Here is a 24,203-nt window from a genome sequence, read left to right on the forward strand (position 1 = left end):
TCACTATTTCCAGATGGCCAGCAGGGATTAATAGCATTACAATAGAGAGTGTCAGAGGTCATTTAGGCCATCCTGTTGCTTTCCTTATCTCTCCGCATAGCTCCTCCAAGAGAGACGGGTGTCATGAATGCAGAGAGTGCTCTGTTTCCCCAAACAGCATTTGGAACAAACCATTTTGTAACTGGTTGAGAAGAGCCACATGCAGCCATCACAGGAGATGGCTGAAAGCACAAGGGTATTGCCCAATCCTCTATGGAGAGTCCAACGTGAATCCTCAAGGGCAAGCTACCCAGAGAACTGAAGGACAGACACCCTAGGTTGCTATCTTTTCCTATTGCAAGGGTTCTCAAAGTGGTCTACTGACCCCTCAGGACTCTGAGGCCCTTTGAGGGGGCCTGTTGTGAGGTGAAAACTATTTTCATAGTAACACTAAGATACTATTTGCCTTTTGCAATGTGTTGACATTAACATGGGGGGTGCAGAAGCAAGGAAAGTAAGGCTGCTGCCACTTAGTGCAGATCAAGGCAGTGGTCTTGAACTGTGTTAGTAGTAAGTGTAGTTCTCACTGCCAGGAACTCGCCGTAAACAACAAGTAAAAACGTCAGCTTCACTTAAGAATGTCCTTGTTGAAACCATAAAAATTATTCGTTTTATGAAATCACTGTACCTTTGAGTAAACACCTTTGTATTATACTGTATGACTAATTGGGAAATATGCATAAAGTACTTCAGTTATACATCGAAGTACTATGATTGTCTTGAATAAAAGCACTTGTGCCATTGTTTGAGGGACAAGCTGGACTGGACACTTTTATTTTCATGAAACATCATTTTTACTTGAAAGAACAAATGACAGGCAAATTATAGTCATTCAGACTTGAGGATCTGGCATACATTTTCTCAAAAATGAAGTGAGCCTGTCACTTCAAGGTAAACAGCTGACAGCATTTGTTGTCAATGATAAAATTGGAGCTTTCAAGCAAAACTTAGAATTTTGGAAAATTTGTATCTGTCACTATGAAGTTTATAGCTTTCCAATATTTAAACACTTTTCTGATGAGACTGGAAGTGATACTAAAGAATGTGACTTTTGATATTGTATAATAAAACATCTCAGCATGCGAATCACCTGTGTAATTCAGTATACCAGTAATTTCCAAATGACCGATGTATGATGTTACACTATCATTCATTTATAAAAATCCATTCAAAGTACAAAGTAAAGCAATGTATTTTAATGTAACAATACAAGATCATTGATATGATTTCATATTCTACATTGTAATCATCTTTTAAGAAAGTACATTACGGGCCAGCCTGTTGGCTCAGGTGGTTGGAGCGCCATGCTCCTAACACTGAGGTCGCCAGTTCGATTCCCACATGGGCCAGTGAGCTGCGCCCTCTACAGCTAAGATTTTGAACAATGGCTCTCCCTGGAGCTGGGCTGCGGTGAACAGCTGGAGGTCGTCGGCGTGAGTGGCTGGCAACCAGTGTGAGCAGGCCATGGGTTGCCATGAGCGGATGATCGAGATGGATCGGCAACCGACTGCCTCTGCCTAAGCCAGTGGGGCTGTGTGTGGTGGGGGTAGGGGGTGTGGGGGTTTAGGGGGGGGTGGGGGGGTAGGGGGTGTAGCGGGGTGCGCAGAGGGCAAGGCTCATAATACCAGCATGGCCAGGAAGCTGTGTCCTACACAACTAGACTGAGAAACAATGGCTTGAACTGGAGTGGGGCTGGGAAAGCGGAAGAAAGGGAGAAAAAAAGTAGAGTAGTTCCCCTTTATCTGGGGTTTTGCTCTCTGTGGTTTTAGTTTCCTGAGGTCAGCCATGACCTGAAAATATTAAATGAAAAATTCCATAAATAAACAGTTTGTAACTTTTAAATTGCACACCGTTCTGGGTAGTATGATGAAATCTCCCCCTGTCTTGCCCTGGAAGTGAATCATCCCTTTGTCCAGCATATCCATCCTGATTACAGATTACTGGCCTGTTCGTCACTTAGACAACTTGGGCATCAGATCAACTGTCACAGTATTACAGGGCTTGTGTTCAAATCACCCTTGTTTTACTTAGTAAGGGCCCCAAAGTGCAGGAGTAGTGATGCTGGCAATTCAGATATGCCAACAAGAAGGTGTAAAGTGCTTCCTTTCAGTGAAAAGGTCAAAGTTCTCAATAAGCAAACAATAAAAATCATATGCTGAGGTTGCTAAGATCTACTGTAAGAATGAATCTTCTCTTGGTAAAATTGTGAAGAAAAAAGAAATTCATGCTAGTTTTGCTGTCCTATAACAAACTACAAAAGCTATGTCCACAGTGAGTGATAAGTGCTTAGTTAAAATGCAAAGGCATTAAATTTTATCATGGGTAGGGTTGTATATGTAGGGTTCAGTACTATCTGCAGTTTCAGGCATCCACTGGGGTCTGGGACCGTATCCCCCTCAGATAAGGGGAGACTACTATACCATTTGTAGAATTTCCCTGCTCAGCATTGGTCATGATGACGAGATGTGCGCGGGAAATGTGCCTCCCAGGCCACAGCAAATGCCACTCAGAGTTTGACAATCAGTACACAGTATTTGGGAAGTCACCAAGCACTTCTGAGCACTTAAGAATTAAAAAATGAGCATGTCATGGCTTTTGTCCTGGAGAACGTCTTTGTCTGATGGGGAAAAAGGACTCCTGAAGAAATGATTACAGTGTGATGTGATAAATGCTCTCGGTACATAGTGACTGAATTTTTCCAACCAAAAATTAAGACACACTCTGACATCTGACAATGAAACCATCCTGGGGCATCTGGAACACATGTCTGTTATATTTATTAAGAAACTCCCAACAACGCCACAGAAATTCTGTATAGATTTGTCCTTGGTTTGGCCTAAAGACACAGAAACAATGGTCTGTACCTTCTTTTGTTTTGTTTTTTTCTTTTTTAATTCTGGGAAATAACTGTGTCAGAATAGAAAAGATGAAGACACTCCTTAGGATTACAAAAGATGAGTAATGGACCCCTAACATTTTATTTCCTCTGGGTTAGTGGATGGGAGGCAATGGAGGAGATTCTTTCCATCATACTTGTTCCAAGTGGTTTCTTCCCTCCCAGGCAGATAGTCTAAGTTTGTTCATGCAGGTCTCCCACACCAGCTGAAGCAGATCAAGCCAAATCCCAGAGCCAGAAGAATGAACTAGTAAAAGGATTCTAAGAGCCCAAGCCTTAATTACATGTGGGTAAAATTAAACAACAGGGCTCTTGATCTGCCAAGAAATCTTGGAGTCCCCTTTGTGGGGCCTGAGGAGACCGTGGAAGTCCTAGTCTGCACTGGGTCTTCTCAAGTCCCGACCACGTACCCTTTCTTTGCTCCCCCTTCCTTTGGGGCTGACTCAAATCCTTCTTTTAAACCTCTTTCTCCCAGTTCCACAGTTCTTTCCCAGCTGTGGCAACTCCAAAGTGAAATGTACAAGAATAAAACAATATACAGAAAAAGCATGCTCAGTGCCACACACAGAAATCCTGCCACACACAGTTAGAGAGAATGGGTAACAGTAGGACTGAAAGGCAATCCGAACGAAAGGCAGGGCAAGGGTCCTGAAAACCCCTTTTGGAGTCTTGGATCCACTACTTACATTCGACTGTGGGCAAATCATGACAGCTCTCTGATCTCCACTGAGCTCATCCACAAAAATAGGTTATTATGAGGATTAAATAACATAATGTGTAAAAATGTTCGACACACAGTAATTCCACTATTTATAGTTATCAATTCCACATCTTTTTGTGTGATTATTTTATTAGTGCCTGTCTCTACACTAATCTCTGAGTTGTATGAGAACACGGATTGTGTCTTTTTTTGTTCATTATATCTCTAGAGTTTAGCACAGTGCCTGGCACATGCTAGGCACCTGTTGAGACAATTGTATGATAGAAGAGTTGGCAGGGCCCCAATTAAGGATCTACTCCAAAATAGCAAGTTTGGGGTCTCCTGACAATGCTCATGAATTGGTATCAGCAATCTGGATCACGGTGTTTGGGAGGATTCTAAGGTGTATCTGGAATCAGTAGGGAAAGGTGGGCTGATAGGTTACCAGTGCCTGAGGTGGTTGAGCATGTTGAATATTTGTTGACCTTGGTCTGTGGAGTCAAGAGCAGATCCCTTTGCCAGCTATTTCTAGCACAATGACATCTATTGTATAATTTGTGGATAGAGCCATTTGAGGAGGACTGAGATTACCAAATGTGGGACCTAACGATAAGCAGCATGACCTCAGGAATATTTTTGTAAATCACAGATAAGAAAACACTTAGAACAATACTATGCAAAGAAGCTAGAAGCATACCACTAGAATACCTGCCTATCTCAATGAATTCACTTACTGGGAATGTGCATTTCATGAATCATTTGGCAAAAGCGAGCAGACCTAACTTACTTCAGCTAGTGTATCCCACAACCGGACAGAACTTTACAATGCACTTCTCCCAACCCATAAAGTAGGTATTCTACTCACGAGGGTAATCCTTTGGGTGCGTCTTCTCAGACCAGTTCCCATAAAATGTGAGTCTGTACTTGGCAGTTCCACAGGCGCAGCAATCTAAGATTGGTTTGTCAGTCACCCCATCAAATATGGAATCTGCAAGTCAGGAAAGGCACCAAGTTAGAAAGCAAATGTGGGTCTTGATCTCATCCTGTCCTTAGTGCTTGGGCAAAGATGAGGTGAACTTTTCATTGATTAATAACACCCAGAACCAGGTCAGTTCTTGGGCTAGCAAGGATTTTGTATATCTCTAAGTATGGTAACTATATTCTGCAATCCATCCATCCATCAATCAATATCAACATCAATGAATATCAATCAATATCAATCAATCAATATCAGAACTTTTGCTCTAATGTGAGGAGACCTGTGGGACCAATAAGGCAGAATATTTGGAATAGAGACTTTCTTGGGAAACCAGGGATAAAATTTACTCAGTTATTCATTCTGGGCCCAAGTTTCTTTCCCCACCCCTCCCACAACACAATTTCTCCACCAAATTTTAAGAGTAATATGCATGTGTGTGTTTTTTCTAAGAAATATTCTCTGGGCCCAAATTGCCAGGACGAGAAGGAACAGCTTTGAAAAAGAGAAATAAAAACCAGAAGACATAGAAAGAGATAAAAGACTGCTGACAATTATTTTTTTTAAAAAAGATGTACATGTAGAATCCCACACTTCTTATCAACCTTTCAGAGACTTTACTGGGAGGGGTAGAGGTCTGGGAATATGTTCATAAGTTCAGGTTTACTTCTGAGCATAGAGGCAGCCAGGAAATACTTAAGATTCCTTCTCTGCCCCCATTTTTAGCTGTGAATAGCTGATAAGTGGGAAAAGAGAGATTACATGAATAAATTGAGTATTTCCGATTGTCAAGCCTCATCCCTAACTGTGCAGTGTTGCTTGTAGTCTGTTCTGCTTCCTGTAAGACCAAAACAATGACTACAGTTGCAACTTGCTTCAGTTGCTTTATCTTCGGTTCTTCTAGCAGTATTAACATAAATGTGTGTGTGTGTGTGTTTTTAAATTGAACATTTATTCTTAATCATTATATAAAGAGCAGCAAGAAGGAGCATAAAAATCTTCTGAGTGTAAGGAAGAGCATTTTACAAGTCTTCCATATGGAATGCACTGGGTTCATTTAATTTGAATATGCAAAACCAGTGATGGATGAAGAAGTGAATGCTGGGCTTTAGGATAGAGAAAAAAGCATGGGATATTGTAATAATAACTTCATCACATAGAGTCCTTGTATGTGCTGATCCCTTTGCATATATTGCTAGGATTGTCCTAGCAACCCTAGGAAGCAAGTACTTTAGTTAACCTCATTTTACAGATCAGCAAAGGGAGGCAGATTAGGTAACCAGCTCAAGGTCGCAGGGTCAGTGAGTGAGGCAGGCAGAACAGGAGCTCAGGTCTGTTTGAGTCTGGAGTCCATGCTCTTAATCTCTGTACTGTATCACTGCAGGAAAGACCTTTTGCTGGATAGGTCTGCATAAACACCAGTGAGACCATCTTTTGTGTGTGTTTCTCTTTTAGCTTGTTCAAAGGGAGAATTGGCGCATTTAAAACATTACCTCCCTTACATAGCTTCAGGATTTCTAAACAGGCCCAAAGAAGAGGTCTGAAACCACCCAAAATAGAAATCATTGTGTGGCTACCACAGCCAGCCAAAGCACTATCTGTGCCTTAGGAGCAGGCTCCCGACTGCCTTATGCCTGTGAAACTCAGGTCTGATTCCTTTGTGAACAACTCTCATAGGCAAGGGACAAGCCCTGTTGAATGTCATTCAGGGAAGGTAGTGGAAATCAATGCCTCCTGAAGATCTGTTTTCTTTTTACATTTCCATTATGACCAACTACGTTGTGAAAAAAACTAAATTGGTTTTGAAAAAGGGATTCGGCGCTAAGAGATACTTGCTGGGGTTTCCATTGTAACTACCAGGCATTGTCAAATGAGGCAGCAATAATCTTCAAGGAACCAAAATAAGGCAAATTGGTACATAGCTTTACCTTATCGAAAGGGCTTTTACATATAAGTAGTGAACTTCCCAGGAGTTCAAGGGACTATGCTTGGACTCACGTGATTTGGACTTCCAAAAAAAAAAAAAAAAAAAAAAACCCTCCGTTTAAAAAATCAATTTCTAAGTTTGAAACTAAAAAAAAGACATACTGTTTCCTACTGAGGAAATGTCTGTTGGAAATGAACCAGGTTTTCAAAGGGCAGCGGTAACAGGTGCTAACTTAGCCCTCTTCTCCCAACCCAGGAAAGCCTGCCAAATACAGGTGAAGCCAGGCCAGGCAACACCTCCTGAGCTGCTCCCTCCCCCAATTTCTACTATCAACCCATCAGCTTCCTTTTTAGCACTCATCCTTTAATTTTCATTCCTCTTCTTCTTCTCATGCTCCCTTTTCTGCCGCATTTTCCTCCCTTCTCGGCTTTTCCCTTCATCTTTCCCTCTCTTTGTCTCTCTCTTTTAGTTGTTTGTGACATGGTATTAAAGTGAGCTTGTGGATGCATTATGTTTATTATAGGTCACCTTTTTGAATATTTTATGTTTCTCTGTTCCTAATTGTAACGTAATGTTTTATGTTTCTTTTTTAAAATAACGATTGCCATTGCTTTTTATCTGTGCAGTTCTAAATTGTTCCCCTATGGATTAACAGCTTCAACTGGGAAAAAAATAATACATACTTGCTTCTCGCTCCCATTCCTTGATGGATTTGATTTGATTCAACAAGGAAGCAAAGAATATAAAGACCTTAATGAAAGAGCTAGATATAATGAAGTAGGCATACACATTTAAGAAAAATCCCTTTGCTCTATGCTTATAAATTAAAGACTTTCTTCACGTGATCTGATTGCTAATTGATGAATTTCCTTGCAGGTCCACTGTCTTGGGGATCCTCTACAACTGTGCTTAATAATCCTACAGCTCAGGTCCTGCTGGGCTTTTTTTTTTTTTTTTTTTTTTGTCCACGAGGTTGTCATTAGAAAGGGGTCTTTTTATACAGAGGCATGCTTAGTCATTTAGTTAGAATCTCTGCTTCAGAAGTGATAACCAATAGAGATTTGCAATGCCATGTCGTTGGCACTGTAGCTGCAGAATTTTAGCATATGCATAGCTTAGACAAGGCTTTCACACAATATCAGAATCAAGGCTTTGGGAAGTGTACTTTAGTTAATGATGGCTGTCAATACATGCGCATGTCAGTAAAATATTTCCCAAGAACCTTCCAATCTGGGAAACAAGGTTGTCCACTGAGTCAAACTAACAAAACCATCCCCTAGTGCTTGTGATTAACCAACTGTGGGTGCAGACTAAGAGGTGGCCTGTAGATGTGTGATCCAGGACACACACACCTCTAACCTGCAGGACCTCGGGTTCACCGCCTGTGGACAGGGCAGGAATGGGATTGCCCTTTAGGGGCCAAGACCTTCAACACTTGAGATTCTCCTTATTTGGAGAAAGACTGAGTGAACTTGGGGGCAATCAACTATAGGAAAGGAAAGCTCCAAAGTCACCTGTGGTGATGCCCAGGGTCCTGGTCCACAGGTTCCAGCTCTCTGGCTCCTTTGGTAGGTATGGCTCTAGTCCAGAGTATCAACTCTCTCCCCATTTGCTATTTCCATGGTCACTGTGCAATCCTCCATATAGGACCTAGTTTCTGCTCTAGCTCATCTCTAGGGAGACCTATGCTTCAATATGCTTTGATGTACCAAAGGCCACGGTGCAAGCTACTGAATTGGGAGGTCGTCCCTTTGATAGAAAGGAAGTGGTTACAGGCATTGGCTCTTAGATTCAAACCCTGTGTTCTACCATTAGCTGCATGATGTTTAAACATTTAAACTTTTCGTGCCTCAGGCTTCTTGCCTATAAAATAGGGATGGATGTAACAGTTTTTACCATATAGGTTTGTGCAGATTACATGATTAAGCTATGTGAATTGTTTAGAATAGTGCCTGGCCTGTGGCAAGCACCCCAAAAATGTTAGCTATTATTATAATTTTCCCATAAGACCTTGCCAACCTTTCTTTTTCTTAGTAGTTTATGATTTGCTAGAATTGGAGAGGATTACTTCTTCTCGAAATGCTAAATGCAAATACAAATTTTCAGAAATGAAAAGAAATGAGATAGTTAAGATGTATAACTATAGAACATTTTCTATCTTTACTTAGCTCTTTAATACTTCTAAACACATTCAGATGTTTAAGGTCTTAATTTTTTATGACAGATTAATAAACAAGCTTTCAGTTAAGAATAGCTAGACATATGTAGCATTTACTACGTGCCAAGGAGGTGCATTACTATTTTACATATATTAAGTCACATGGCTAAGAAGGGCAAAGGCAGGATTTGAATCCAGGCCTCTGTTCTGACCTCCCCAGTCTACTCGGTCTTCATGAGCTTTGTTAGAATTCCTTCAACCAATGGAAAGGGTGATGATGAGCTTGCAAATCTAGAGAGCAGATCGTTAAATGTGGTAAAATCACAAGGTCAATGCCCTCTTGGCAACCCCGTCTCCTTCTGGTCTTCCCTGGAGAAAATGCCCCCATATTGCCTGGGTGCCACACTGCTGGTGATTATTCTGAAAAACCATGACAAACTTCTTAAAGGTACACAATTGTGCATTCCTTAATTAAGTCCTATGAATTATTCCAAAGAACCTCTTCAGAATAATCACTGTTTCACAAAAATAAAAAGACGACACCAATATAAGGTACATTATCTCGTATCCAGGGAATCAAGCTGGGTAATTAGAGCTTAAGGCGGATCCAATTATCCACAGCACACAGCTAGATTAAAAATTGGAGCTACGTGAGGAAGCAGAACCTGGAGGAGCTCAGAAAGCCCCATCATCTTAATTCCTGAGGCCAGATGTTTGGACTGAATGAGCTACCTTTTATTTATCTAGCCCTCCCCCACCCACATGCTCTTACCTTGTTCACAAAGTTTCTTGGTCAGAGAGCCCTCATCTTGAAAATAAATGATGCGTTTCTGTACGATGCTGGCCCTGTGGGAAAAGAAAATCAAGTGTAGTGAGGAGGCAGGCAGATTTGGGAGGATGTCAGATCCTTGTTTGGCCACCCATGGCTGTGTGGCTTTGGGTCAGTCACCCCAACTCTCTGTGCCTCAGTTTCTTCATTGGAAAATTGGCATCATTAATAATGTCTACCTTACGGGATTGATATGAAAACTAGATAAGGAAATGTATGTCGAGAGCTTAGCACATACCTAGAAACCATTCACTAAATATTAGTAATTGTGTTGGTGTTGGTGGTGCTAACATTATTAAGGTAAGAAAGTGAACTAACAGTATTTTCAATAACTTTTCTCAGTGGTTCATTTTACTCTAGTTTTGTATCAAACTATCAAGGCCATTTATAGAGCAACCAAATTCAAATCAGAGAAGCATGTCAAATCCTCTTTCTGAAGGAGAAGAAAAGAATTTTAAAATATATTTTGATTTGTTCTAAAAATGTCATCCTATATCTTTCCTGAAAGTCTAGACAAAACTGTCTCCTACGTTCTGAACAAAGACAACTTCAGCTGTTATATCTCTCTCTTAAACATGTCAAACACAGGATCTTAGAATTTGGAAAGAATATTTTGAGGTTGAAAAATGACTTACTTTTGGCCAGCACATATTTTTCTCTTTAACTAGGATTGCACAGACAGGCTACTTCAGCTTTAACCCATCCTGCTGTTTATTTTTAGACGGCCTTGCAGAACTTGAATCCTAAAACCCAGTGTTCTGGTAATTTCAAAGTCTACAACACTTAACACTGAGACCGTGCCAATGGATCTTCAGCAATTTTTATCGATTTTCTTCAGCAATGCTACTCAATCAAAAGATAATTTTTACTTTGATATCTCCTATTTAACAGATAAAGGGAGGCCTTGACTCCATCACAGCTGACTATACTGAATGAGTGATGGAGTAACATAATTTGCCTTGTGTCACATGATCTCACACCCAGGAATGGGGCCAAGTGTGCATAGATCTGCAGAGGCAGTTTTCTCGACAGTCTGGGCCTAGGCCAAGATGACTTTCCAAAGAAACATCTATACTACACTTTGTCTTGCACAAAAGAATAAAATTCAGACCAGCCTACATATGTCTTTTATAGTCTTTCCCCACCCAAGAGAGATGAAATGTTGAAATAAATTAATGAAATATGCTTCCTGTCTACACAAAGCTACTTTGATCATTTATCCATTCTGTTGACCATCAAGCAGAAAGTTTCCTCAGGCCAAATGAACACTCTTGAGAACACTTATCCTTACTCTAAAGCCAGATAACATAGTCTTTTGTTAGTCAGAGTATCATATCATCTACCACAGTGCTTTTCAGAGTATTTCCCACCAAGAAGGGCCTCAGGGACCTCTGGGAAGGGCAAGGAGAAGGCCTAGTAGGAAGTATTCCAGGCCCTACATTCCTGCTTCAACCAAAGGCTCCATTCTCATTTCAAACAAAGAGCCTCTTCCCCGATCTGTCTTCCTGTTCTATTTACTGGTATATTTTCAACAAATAGTTATTGGAGGTTGTCATGCAAAGGGTTTGTGGCTATTTTCATCCTTACGCCATACCTGAGAATGATTGAGATGCAGGGAAGTTATTAAAGTAACATGCCTAAGGTTTTGAAGTTCTTCCTGTGTACCTTCGAAGTCTGTGGTCTGTCTTATGCTCAGAGTGGTTGTAAGGATTAAAGATAATCACACATAAAAAATACAATTGCCCTGTGAGATAAGTATAATTATGAAATGTAACCCCAAACTAATTTTGCTTGGGTCTATATTAGCAATTCATGGGACACGTTGTGGAGAGCTGAGATTTTGGTGGCTCTCCCTGGAGCACGGATCATGATCACCTGCAGCTCCCCGTGAAATTTGGATTTCAAACTCTGTGCAGATCAAATGTGGGATAGAAAAGTTGTTCTGATCTGGCCCTGGTGATCTGGCCTCATCTCTATCCAGTCCTTCCTTAGCATCTAATCTAAAGCCATATCCTATCTCTGTCTTCATGGTTTTATGACCCTCAGCCTCTGTCCATGGAAGTCCTTCTGTCCTTCCCTGTGACTCCTCAACACCACACACACACACACACACACACACACACACACACACACTCACTCACACACTTCGGTTACCTAATTCACACTGAACTAAGATGTTACTTCCTTCAGGTTGATTCCTTGACTAGATGCTCTTCCTGAGAGCACATCCACAGCCTCTTGGGTTTCTCCTACCACAGCACTGACTAACCTGTATTGTAATTGCCTATTTACTTTTCTATCTTCTGTGCTAGATTATAGGCTTCTTGAGATATAGGCCTATAATCTTACTTATTCCTAGAGCATCACTGCAATACTGAGATTCAAGGAGAAGAATCAGGGTTTGCGGAAAAAAAAGAATTTGAGGTTGAGCCGTCTGTAAGATATGATGGTGGTCTGTCTCGTGGGTAGTTAGACACAGGTACCTGCAACTCCGGAGAGATGTGAGGGGTGGGGAGTGTGGATATGGGAGTCACCGAGGCAGAAGTAAGAGTTGAAACTTTTGGAGTGGTTGATGTCACCCAGAGAAGGTGTGCAGGGTGGGAAGTTAAGCTGAGCCCAGAACTCTGAAGAAGACCAATATTCACTTGCCGATATGCCAGCAGAGACCAAGATTTTGATACGCTTGGTTGCAGAAGATGTTGCCTTTTATTCCCCATTTGGTTAACTCCTGAGAGAATTTTATATTCTCAGAAAACACATTTCACTTTGAGTCTGTTCACATCAAAAGTATAAAACTCAGCTGAGATTTATAAATCATATTATCGTTCAGAAAAATAATAGCTTTACAAGATGAGAAAGCTGTTAGTAAGAATTCCCTTAGCATTTCAAAATGACAAATTTCTCCTATTCTGTGTTGCAATTTGGCAGTCATGTTGCATAGCATTTATATACTGATATACTGAATGCTCTCTTATCATGAGAGAGTGTGTTAAGGAAATCTAAATTAAATTTCTCAGTGTGTTGGCTTCTCCAACTTTGGGATATTGAGGTTCTAAATAACTTATTAATCATTTCACAAGTTTTCTTTTAAACCTAAAGTGGAACATTTCCAGAAATGCCATCCTGAATCCCTTGGATGCTTGGCCCTTTTTTGTCTGAAGGGTTTATTCATTTGCTGTTCTTTTCCCTTGGGGAATTTGCCTGTTGGAATGAAGTTAGAATTTACTAAGTTGTGGGTTTGCTGTCTAGTGCTGAAAGGGCCTGAGATCCCTGCTCTCACCGAAAATGGACAAGGAGACCTCAGAAACGAAAAGACTTGGCCATGAAATGACTTAACATTGCACATGAATCCTCAGCTGCTGGGTCATGGCTGTGTGCAGATAATTCACGTAAGGTCCTTATTACATACACGTTGAACAAAGTAAATACTCTGTATGTGGTAGCCATTATAGTTGCTGCTGTTAAATCACCAACCCTTAACAAAGTACCTGGCACATAAACACATTTAATAAACAGTGGGTATTGTTATGATTGATATCAGGTCTGTCTCCTTCACTTGTGGAGGGAGGAGTGAGGGTGCTACCTTGGTCAACTGCTTCAGGCAGAGATAATGAATGGCCAAGATGAAGCTCGGGTTTGTGGTTTCCAGACAATGTTTGCCAATCCTCTTTCTAATTCCAGTAAAATCCCTATTACTGAAAATTTCTTAGAGTATTTTACAAAATTTGTCTATGATGTTTTCCACAGAAGTAATCCAGTTTATAACCAGTACCATCTACTTCCTTCTACCATGAAAGAACAACTCTGTAGGAAGACTCAGGAATAAAATATCAAAGTCATAGCCATGGTAGTATCATCAGGAACTGAGGCTATCTGCCTTATTTCACTTCACAAGGATGCCAAGTGCTAATCTGACTATGGTCTCATGTTAATCAGAAAATATTTACAGGGGCTGGGTGCATTCCATGATCCAGACTCTTACCAATATTTTATTTAGGTGGTTGTAAGGACATGGTGCTATGTCTAGGAGTTAACAGACATCCTGGCAACCTATGATAAAGTGCCCATGGGAGAAAAAAAAGTGAAAGCTTATCTGTAGGGCTCTGTTTACAACACACACACAAGAACTCCATGGATGTCCAATAATAAGGTCAGAATCCATGCTTGCCATCACAAAATTATTGATTCAGAGACTGGTATAGTCATCTATCATTACTGCAAAGAAGCAATTCTAGTAGCTGCCACGGGATCATTCCTGCTTAATTATCACTCATTCATAAAACATTTACTAAGCACTTATTCTGTGACAGACATTTTGTTAGGAGCTGACAATACAAAGATGAATAAAAGATGTTGCCTTCCAGTAAGGAGCTCCTAGTCCAGTGAGGAAAAGAAGAGAAACAGAAATAGGAAATAGAAAATCAATGTTGAGCACAATAATGGAGGAGCCACCGTAGGCGGAAGAGCAGTAACTAACTTTGCCTTGGCAAAGCTCCAAGAGGAGGCAAGATGGTGGTACTGAAGGTGTGAATTGGGAGAGGGACAGTGGAAAAAGAGAACCTAAGAGATATGTTGTAGGAAAATTTATCAGGAATTAGTAACTTACTGGATCTGGGATAGAAAGAGAAGGTTGACTACAAGATACTTTATTTATTTAACAATTAAGCACACTTCTAAGTTCTTCCAACAACCCCATGGAGTGGGCACTGCTATTATCCCTGCTTTACAGATGAGAAGAGTAAGACAGAGAGAGGTAAACAAACTGATTCCCCATAAACAAAACCCAATGACTAAAGGGAGGAATGGTGATGTCAGTGATTGAAACAAAAGATAGAAGGGACAAGAAAGAATTTCTTCTTTAATTTTCTGGAATTTTTATTGAGGTACTTGTAGATTCACATTTACTGTGTTTCCCCGAAAATAACACCTAGCCAGACCATCTGCTCTAATGCGTCTCTAGAAGCAAAAATTAATATAATACCTGGTCTTATTTTAATATGATATAAGACCAGGTCATAATATAATATCATATAATACCAGGTCTTATATAAGATTGGGTCTTATATTAATTTTTGCTCCAAAAGACGCATTAGAGCCGATGGTATGGCTAGGTCTTAATTTCAGGGACAAACAGTAGTTATAAGAAATACAACAGAGAGACTGTGCATTTTGCCCAGTTTTCCCCAATGGTAATAGTTTGCAAAATTTCAGTATAATATTACAACCAGGATATTGACATCGATATAATCCACCAGGCTTGAGTCTAGTAACAAAATGGTGTAATAAGGATAAATGAAGACCAGATCATACCATTCTAAAGAAACTGCCTATGACAAGCTACCAAACTCTAAGAGAACATTCCCAAGTGATTCTCGGAACAAACAGTATGTTAGAGCCCCAGTTCGAGAATCACTTACAAGTGCTATGGTGACTCCGAGCCCAAAGGCCATCTCTGACAGGAATGAGGTGAAGTTGGGGGAGTTACTGATAAGAAGGACGTCAATTGGGATAAGATTTTTCTTGGAAAGATGGCACTGGAGCTGGACTTGGAGTCCCAGAGGCCGAGTCTGTAACCAGTGATGGGCTCTTTGAAGCAGTTAGAGCTGCACACCAAAAAGAGTCCCTTAGCGGGCACACCATCCATAGGCCTTGGAAACAACAGCATCTGCTCTGAGCAGACATCTGAATCAGATGCCGCAGCTCCACACGGTGCTGCTGGTACACATACATACAGCTTAGCTTGTGACCAGAATCTGGCTAAAAGGTCACTTAGGTTCTTCAGAATACAGTCCATTCCCATCCTGTAGTCATTGGATTGCTGGAAGTTTTGATTCACATTATTGAACAAAGTTACATGTACAAAGCCCTGGTTCTCATTTTAATAAAAATTAGTTTTTGCACTCAGTTTATTTCTTCTTAGAATGACCCTAAGGATAACAAGCTTATTATGGTTCCATTTTATCCTATTATTGTCTAATTTTGGAGCTCTGCTTTGCCATGTATTTATCAATACTATTACTCTAGCACTTTAAATTTTACCCCCTCATAAAATCCAATGGAAAATTAACAGTGAGAAATTGATGTTTCATACTATAAGAGAGACATAAAAACAAAAGAATAAAATTGGATTATGTTTTAAAGAATTAATTTAGATGTGAGAGGCATTAAAATCAGAAAGACTCATGTTTCTGTTTAACAGAGTAGGTGCCAAAAAGCTGTGTGGGATATTGGAAGTACAAAGATGAATAAGACAGTGTGTGTGATACCAAATGGTTGACAGCCCGCTGAGAGAGAGATATATATAATCTCATGAATCAAAATAATGCATAGCAAGTAATAGAGTCTACCCAATATCCATTTCTTCCATTTTCCATGCCTTCAGAAACCTCATTTTGGGGAGCATGGTAGAAGATAAGTCAATCATGATACTTCTGCTCTCACTTTTCAAGCCTTCCTTGCAGCTAGGGAATGGGAGGGAGTATATGACCCGCCTGGGCCTCAGTAACATGAGAGGAGGTTTGCAGGATAGAGGGGAGACCTTCTGAGAAAGTTCTGCTTTCCAGACAACAGAAATTAATGATGCACCCTTACCTGTCCCTCTTTTTCCAGCCTTGATGACAAATACAATGTGGGAAACAAGGCAGCCATTTTGTGACCATGAGGAAAACGCCAAGAAAAATCACAGAAACTCTGGCCTTGACATCGTTTAGCTGCTGCAACAATACTAACAGTCACCTCTTGTTATATGAGAAAAATAAACCTCTACTTGTCGAAGCTATCGTTAGTCAAGTTTTCTAATGAACGCAGCTCTCAAAAGCATGCCTAATCGATACAAAGAAGGATGAACAAAGTACTGTGGGAGCACAGAGAGGGCAGTTCAAAAGGTAAGGAGGAGCAGGAACTGCTGACCCTATCCATCCACGGGGCCAGCAGCTTGCATCGGGGAGCCCCTATTGGACTACGTGGGAGTGGGGGCGGGGACAGTTTGGTCAGCAAAATCTTGGAGAAGGACACTCTGAATGGGCCTTAGAAAGGGGCTTGGATTTGGTGGATGGGAGGTCATGTTGTCCTTTGCTGGGACTTAACCATGGGGTGCAGAGGACAGGCACCTGTTGGCAGTGAGCAGGCAGAGAGCAGGCAGAACTGCAAGTACACTCCAGTGTAAGGCGTGTGCTGTAAGGGGAAGGGGGGTGGGAGCGAGTTTTGCAGGAAAACACAGGTGAGGGAAATACCTTTTTTTTTCTCTAGAGGAGCCTTTCACCTGCCCATATGCTGTGAGTGAGGAAACAGTAGAAACCCTTAGGATACCTGCTAGATCACTGGCTGGAAATTTGTCTCCTGTTAGACAAAAATCTTAAATAAACTCACATGGACGAAATAAATAGACTGAAGGACGTAGTTCCAGTTGTGGAAGCTCTGACAGGTAGGCAATTCTGGGTAGCGAACGGGACCATTTCTCATTTCCTACTATTATTTTAAACCATTCCTTTTTTTTAAAAAAAAAAACCCGCAACATCTTTTGACCCTTCATGAGTTCTTCCCACTGGCTTAAATTAATTATCGATGGCATTTCTTAACCTTGCAAAGAGATATGAGCCTTGGGGGAAGGCAATAGCTCACAATATATCTTTAGGCTGAAATATCTTTTTTCTCTTAAGAATACAAAAACATGAGGTTTTATGTTTCTGAAAAATTGCTTCAAAAAAATATCAGCCTTAGCATATTATTCAGCATTTTGCAACATGATTAATTGTACGTGGGCTGTGACTAGTCAAGGGACAACCAACAGTTAGGTTCACTGTTTCGATAATATTGTTAAACTCATGATTCTTCTGTATAATGTCTCATACAGTTAAGCTGCTGGTCAGCACCTGCCTCATTTTCGCCCCTAACTTCTCCACATCTCTAAACCCTCAAGCAGACTGTGAGCACCTCAAGTCCCAGAACTGGCTTACCCTTCACTGGACACCTGGAACCTAGCAGAGGATCTGGCCAAAGCTTCCTGAACCCGAGGTTCATCATCTGGGGTTACAGACCTGTTTCGGGGTCTGCAATTTTGTGGAATTTTGTGTGATGTACACAGTGCATATTTATTAAGAGTTCACAGCTTTCGCCTGCTTCTCAAAGGGGTTCTTGACCTTGAAAAGCTTAAAAACCACCTTTTAGGTCTAAAATGAATGACAGGAGCTATGTGACGGGGTATGACTGTCATTCCATTTAATGAAATCTCCAACTAAGATATACACTTTTCTTTTCTAAAGATGAAGATTACATTTTTATTCCAAGCACCCAAGGCTGCAACTGCTTTCTCAGCAGACTATGCTGTGATCCGAAATAGAACCTGTCTCGGCTGTAAAACAAGAAATAGAGAGTGGAGCATTGCTCCTGGATTTCTTGTGTGTTCCTTGCAGAGTCCTTGCTGCTCTGAGCAAGGCGTGGGTGTAATCACACAATCATCCCTGCCTCTCCTTAGAGAGGAAATGCTGCCACATGGCAAGCTCCTTTCTGGCTGGTTTACACAAGTCATTACTCTCTGCAGTTGGTCCCACTCTACCGTGTCCAAAGCCACCTCCCCTTTCTGTGAGTTCCTGTAAGCCAGGGCTGGCAACATTTTCCCCTCAAGTGTAAGGAAACAATCTGGGTGACAGAGCAAGGTCCTTAAACAGAGGCCACCTGCCATTCTTTCCGTTCCTCAGAGAGCTTCCCTGGCTGTCACCGGCTTCTCTTCTGTGGAAATGGAAATTTCTCGTACAGTAGCAAACCTGTGTTGGTGCATGCTCCCTCCTGTAGGCTGGGCTGGGGACAGTGGAGAGGGTGGTTATGGTTCTTAGGTATAGATTCGTGGTCTCTGAATGGGTTTCAGAGCATTCTTGAACCACTGAAAAAACCGTATGCAAAATATTAAACATGTACACTGCTTAGGAGAGAGATTCTATAAGAACCAGTGCTCTAAATTAGGAGGTATGATTTTCATGCCTGTTAGTACCCACCCAAGTCCTATCCTCTCTACCCTCAGGAAGGATACACATGAAAGATTAAGTGATGGATTCCCTGTACAATTACTGCAGTAACCTCCTAATAAGTCTCCTTTCCTTGCCAACCCATCTAATTTACCTGCACTCTGCCGGGGGATTTATTGTCACCTCTAGCACATTATCACTTTCTTTCACAGATTATTAGGCAGTAATGGCACCATAGTCTTAATTATCACATCTCCCACCTTCACTCTGTTCCAGCCCACGGTCTGGCACACAGTAGGTCCTCTTTAAACATAAGTTCCTCTCTCACTTCTGCATTATAATCCAAACTCTTGACTAAATATCCACAACCCTGAAGATGTAGATATATGCTGCCTTCCAGGTCTGACATCTCCCCACTGGCTCTTCTCAGCTACCTCAGCTCAGCCCTGCCTTTTCACGGTGTGCAGCATGTGGGTCACATGACTCCCTTCTGGCTTCTGCATGTGCTACTGCCTCTTCTGTGCCTAATCACACCCCACTCATCTGTTACCATCTCGTGGTCTCCTCAGAGTTTTGTTGACCAGGCCCATCACAAGTGACCTTCTCTGGGCTTCTAGAACACTGTTGATCTTTATTTTTCACATGGCATTCGGGCATTGGCTACTGTACTTGAACTTTAATATCTTATATTACCATTTAATGTGTGCTTACATTGTGTAGTTCTGACTGAATGCTGAGCTTTTTGAACTTGGGAAGGGGATGTGTCTGTACCTTTGTGGCCCCTCTAGCTCTTGGCACTGTGCCTTTCGTGCAGGAAGCATTGCAGGTGTGTTGATCTAATATGTTTTCATACACTGACTTAACTCATAATTCAACTCTTTTATATTCAATAGCCAGTGTTGTGTGTCTACCATATGTCCCCGATCTGGCAAGAAGCATAAGCTCTTCTGCATTAGCAGTGCCACCCAGAGTGCTGGAGAACAGCAAACAGTGACTGGTCTGAGTCACAAAACAGTTCCCACTGCATAAAAGGCCAGTTAAGTCTGCTTTGCTTCACTCAAACTAAGCAATCTGGCTGATGGCAACCATTGTTCTCAAAATGAACCATTCAGGTTAAATTCAAAATCCTTTTAGAACATTGGGAATCAGCACGATGATGATACATCTGCCAGGAGAAGGTTAAATCAAGGAGGGAACTTTATGGAAGATAATTGCTGACTGCATTATGTATTGCACTTTGCTTATCCCTTGAGGTGACCCTTACAAAAAAAAACCACAAAGAAAGACACTCATTGCCCTTACATTTTTGACTCATTCCAGATTTGTTTCATGTTTCTTCTTCTTTTCAACATCTGCACCCCTCTTGTAGTATCTGACCTCATCCTTATGGCATATCAGCTAATCAGAGGTAAGCCACGGTCATGAGGTAAGCCATGACCCCCAAAGAGTTCTGGAGCAAGAACATGAGATCACACGGAAGCCACAAAATCTGGGCATGATTTGCCCTGTTTTCTAGCCTTTGTAATAGAAAATATTTTCCGAGATAAATTAAGAAAGGGAAAAAAGGAAGGGAGGGAGGGAAGAAAGGAGGGAGGGAGGGAGGCAGAGAGAATGAGAGAGAGAGAGAGAGAGAGAGAGAGAGAGAGAGAGAGAGAAGAAAGTAGGCAATGGTATAATTTTCTGAGTAAAATATGTGGAAGAGAAATTAATGGAACCCCATTTTGATGCAGAGTAGAATGCAAGTGATTTATTCTTTTTAAAAATATGGTAAATTTAAAAACTTCACTAATGCTTGAGATGGGAGCTTGGGAATCATTCTGGAACCTCTTCATGTTAAACAAGGTACTGTAAATCTTTTTCTTTCTTCAAGAAGGAAAGGAGTAAATTAACCCCCTTCCCTCCAAACCAATAAAAATATCTATCCTAAAGGCGACAGTGCAACCATATTTACATGTTGCATTATTTTGGAGAAATAAGGATGTTGAACTTCAGTGCATGTGTTCCTGGGAAATGCTTAGAACCTTCACAGTATAGGACTAGGAGAGGTTAGAGTGGTGATGGAAAGGGAAAAGAGGGAGGGAGGAGGAGGGGCTTCAAGTGCCTCATCTCTATAAGGGAAAAAGAGTAAAATCTGATGGTTCCCATCTCCAAACCCGGACCCTCAGAGTATAAGGGACCCAAAGATCAAACATAGTCCAGGGTCTGTGCCCTGGTCAATGCTTTGTTTTGTGTTTGCAAGTGGATGAGTTTGTGCCATCAGAGTGGGGTGTACATTTCCCTACTTTTCTGGATGGCTCCATGTCACAGATATTTTGATACAAAGTAAGAAACATTTCAAGAAAGTGAACTAGCAAAGTCCTTATCCTAGCAGGACATTTGGTAATAATATTTTGGTCATGACTTTGTACTGAATTTAAACCCTCTTCCTCCACATGCTTCAATATGCAGAGTGTTTCTTTGGGTTGACATCGCTGGTCTTGGAAATTCATAACTCCACTTCCTGCTGACGTGGATTCTTCTCTGTTCAAGCTGCCGTAGAAGTGACCAGGAGTCCCACACAGCCAGGGGTCTCATGTCACTGGCTGGCTCAGTTTGCGATGCTGTTGTCCTGGATTGTTGGTAGAAAAAGATAAATTCTGGCTTTCCATGTGTCTGATACCTTTCTCAGGAAGATCAAGCCAGTTCTTTGATCTATAAATTGTTATAATTTGTGCAACATATTTTTGTGAAACCAATTAGCTGCCACTGTTTAGGCTGGAGATCAGTACATGAGACAAAGTCAACCACAGCTATGGTTAGCTATGAGAGATGTTGATTACTTTTGGATTGCTGTCCTGAAAACTCTTCCCAGTAGGGTTCTGTATAGGCAATGGTGCAAACTGGACTCTTGAATCCTGTCTTTTGGGAAAACAATGTCAGACAAATTAAGAGAAGATGGGTTGCTTACACAGGTCTAGGTCCAGAGCAACGGGCAATGGTCCAGAGTCATTTTCCTGCTCCTTTCTGGAGTGTATGACATCATCGCCTGGTGACCCGACATAACGGTACTGACATGATGATGTGACTTGCCATCCTACTCCATACACCCCATGTATTTGTACGATAAACTTCTGGCACTGAAGTCAGCAGTGTGTGAGAAACACCACACAGAAGTCGGCAGTTACCCACATTTCCACTGGGATCCTGTTGGGCTCTTCTGGTGGTGTTAGCATCGAAATAAAGTTGTTTTGATTTACTACTGTCTCTCTGCTATCAGAAAACTGTTATTAGGAAAAATCACATTAATTAGCAACAGCTGAGGAAAGGACCAGCTATTTTGGAACTGCAGCTGCAAATCTCTTTGCAATCTGACTGTTGCCTAAATTTTAACAATTAGCAGAATAAATAGTCTCTAAATGTATTTAATCATGTTAATTTTGTTTTCCTCTATTTGTGCTACTGTTTAGGACTGGTAGTTAATCTATATTAAAACTCTGATACCATTAGCATACCTTAAAGCATAACCTCAGCTTTCCTATCCCTCTATGATATATAGGAAGTGATCTATTGTTTAGTTTAATGCTAATTTTTCTAACTTTGTTCAGGAAAATGGATAATTAAAATTTACCGACAAGTTAGCCTATTAACCAAAATATTTGATTAAGGTAAAAATCTTATTTTATAGCCATGTTGGGTAACAGAATTAGTTGGATGCGTGGAAGGAAGGAAGAAAGGAGCAAAGGAAGGAAAGAAGAATGGATAGAATAATAGATAAATAGAACAACAGACAGATAGATACATACGTACATATATCCATAAGGACTGACATTTAACCTTTTAAATTCTAATCCCAACAAGTTCATTGCTTTTGTTTATAATCATCGTGAAAACAGCATGGTAAAGTCATGGTATAATAGAAAGACCATTTTAGTCAGGCAGATCTTCAGCTACCCCTTCAGTGTGTAGTAGGTGAATTACGTTCCTGAGCCTCAGTTTTCTGCCCTGCCAATTGGGGTTAATACCTACACAGAGCTCTTGTGAGTATCAATGAGCTAAGCTGGCATGGTAAATGCCTAGCACGACGTAGGTGTCTGAAAAAAGGTTACCGTCCTTTCTTCCTTCTACTTTAAACCTTGTGCTGCTATTTATCTTCTTATATATGTATGCCTTTTCTATCCAACTAGGGAGTTAATTATACCCTTATGAAGTAGAGACTCTCTCTTGCTCATCTTGCTCAATGGGGCCCATTGGGTGTTCATACTAAGACACCATTGTTAGCCCACATGCCTTGACTTTACCATCAGCGGGTGCAACAATAATTACTAACATCTATCGAGAGCTTACTATGTGCCAGGTACTCTGTAGTGAGCATTTTACATACTTCAAGGGTTCTTGGCCCTGGCTGCTCATTAAAATCATTTGGGGAACTTTAAAAAAGCATCAACACCCCGATTCCATCTCAGACCAAGGAGATCAGAATTTCCAGGGGTGGGGCCAGACACAGGTGATTTTTAAAAGCTGCTCGTGTGATTCTAATGTGAAGCCAGGGTGGAGAACATAGATTATCTTGTTTAATTCTCCATCCTATGATAGGTAGGTACTATTATTAATAATAGGTAGGTATTATTATTATTATTTCCTTTCGCAGAGAAAAGCTGAGACACAGAGGGACCGAGTATTGTGTCCAAGTTTATATAACTCTTAAAAGGTGGAGTCAGGATTAGGAACCCAATGAGTTTGACTCCACAACCCATCACCTTCTCCACTGGGCTTTCCCGACTCTTATGTCACAAGGAAATACCAAGCTAAAACTACTGGGCAAAGATAGTATACATAGGTGTCCCTAGTATGATCCAGTAACTTTGATCATCATAAAAGAAAATGGGCAAAAGCACAGCAAATCCTTTCTATTTTAAAAGTGGAGACCAGGTTTCTATCTTGCCTTCACTCTGGATCTGGCTGATCCTGTTCAAATCACATTACCTCTCTGAGCCTCAATTTCCCACAATGATTATGGTGTTGAGCTTACAAGAGTATTGGAAGGTGCTCTGCAAACCCTAAACTACTTAAAAAATGTAAAGGGCACTTCCCACGCCTTAACTCCTCATCCCCATTTTATAGAGGAAAAAACAGGTTCAGACTGGGTAGAACCAGGACTCCAACCTTGACCTGTCTGACCCCAGAGCCTGCCTGCAAGGGGCAAACTATCTAATGCAATGTTTGCAATCAGTCAAGAACCATCTTGAAAAAAGTGATTAGCAATAGAATTGGTAGTGATGGCCAGAGAGGTATGGAAAGTGAGACTTTTCCTGTTGTGGAGGAATAATGGAATAATTAGGCTTTTCTGTGAAGAGCTGTTGTAGAGATGGTCCTGGCAGCAGCTGCTGGGGGGAAACTTGATTTGCTCCCCTTCCACACTCCCCGCCCCGCAGCTGGTAACTCTGTCACTTCCTGGCTTTATTCCAGGGTCTAAAGTGAAAATGGAAATGCAGCCTTGCTCCAAAGAGAGCCTGGCATTTCAGGTTTTCAGATGAATGTTCATGTGTCAGTCCCTCCACTTTGTTCTCTTTTATTCTTCCCCCATACCTAGCACAAGCCTGGCACATAGTAGGTGCTCACTAAATGGTTGTCAAATAAACAACTGAGTCCCATGGGGTAGTGGGGGTGGAGGGTGGTGAAAGATACATTGATGTTCCTTCCTGCTGAGGCCAAGTACCACCGCAGCACCACATACAAATG

At 41.2% G+C, this 24,203-nt stretch overlaps 1 protein-coding gene across 1 annotated transcript in view; it reads right to left on the minus strand.

The window, feature by feature from the left end:
• Positions 1 to 24,203, minus strand: part of SPON1 (spondin 1) — a 226,057-nt gene that overhangs the window by 137,514 nt on the left and 64,340 nt on the right. The window contains exons 4-5 of the mRNA XM_081062697.1: positions 9,469 to 9,542; positions 4,501 to 4,623 (exon numbers count right to left, since the gene is read on the minus strand). Of these exons, the coding sequence (XP_080918823.1) occupies positions 4,501 to 4,623; positions 9,469 to 9,542 (197 nt within the window). The remainder of the gene's footprint in view (positions 1 to 4,500; positions 4,624 to 9,468; positions 9,543 to 24,203) is intronic.

This window comes from Rhinolophus hipposideros, assembly GCF_964194185.1.
Source record: "Rhinolophus hipposideros genome assembly, chromosome: 10".
NCBI lineage: Eukaryota > Metazoa > Chordata > Mammalia > Chiroptera > Rhinolophidae > Rhinolophus > Rhinolophus hipposideros.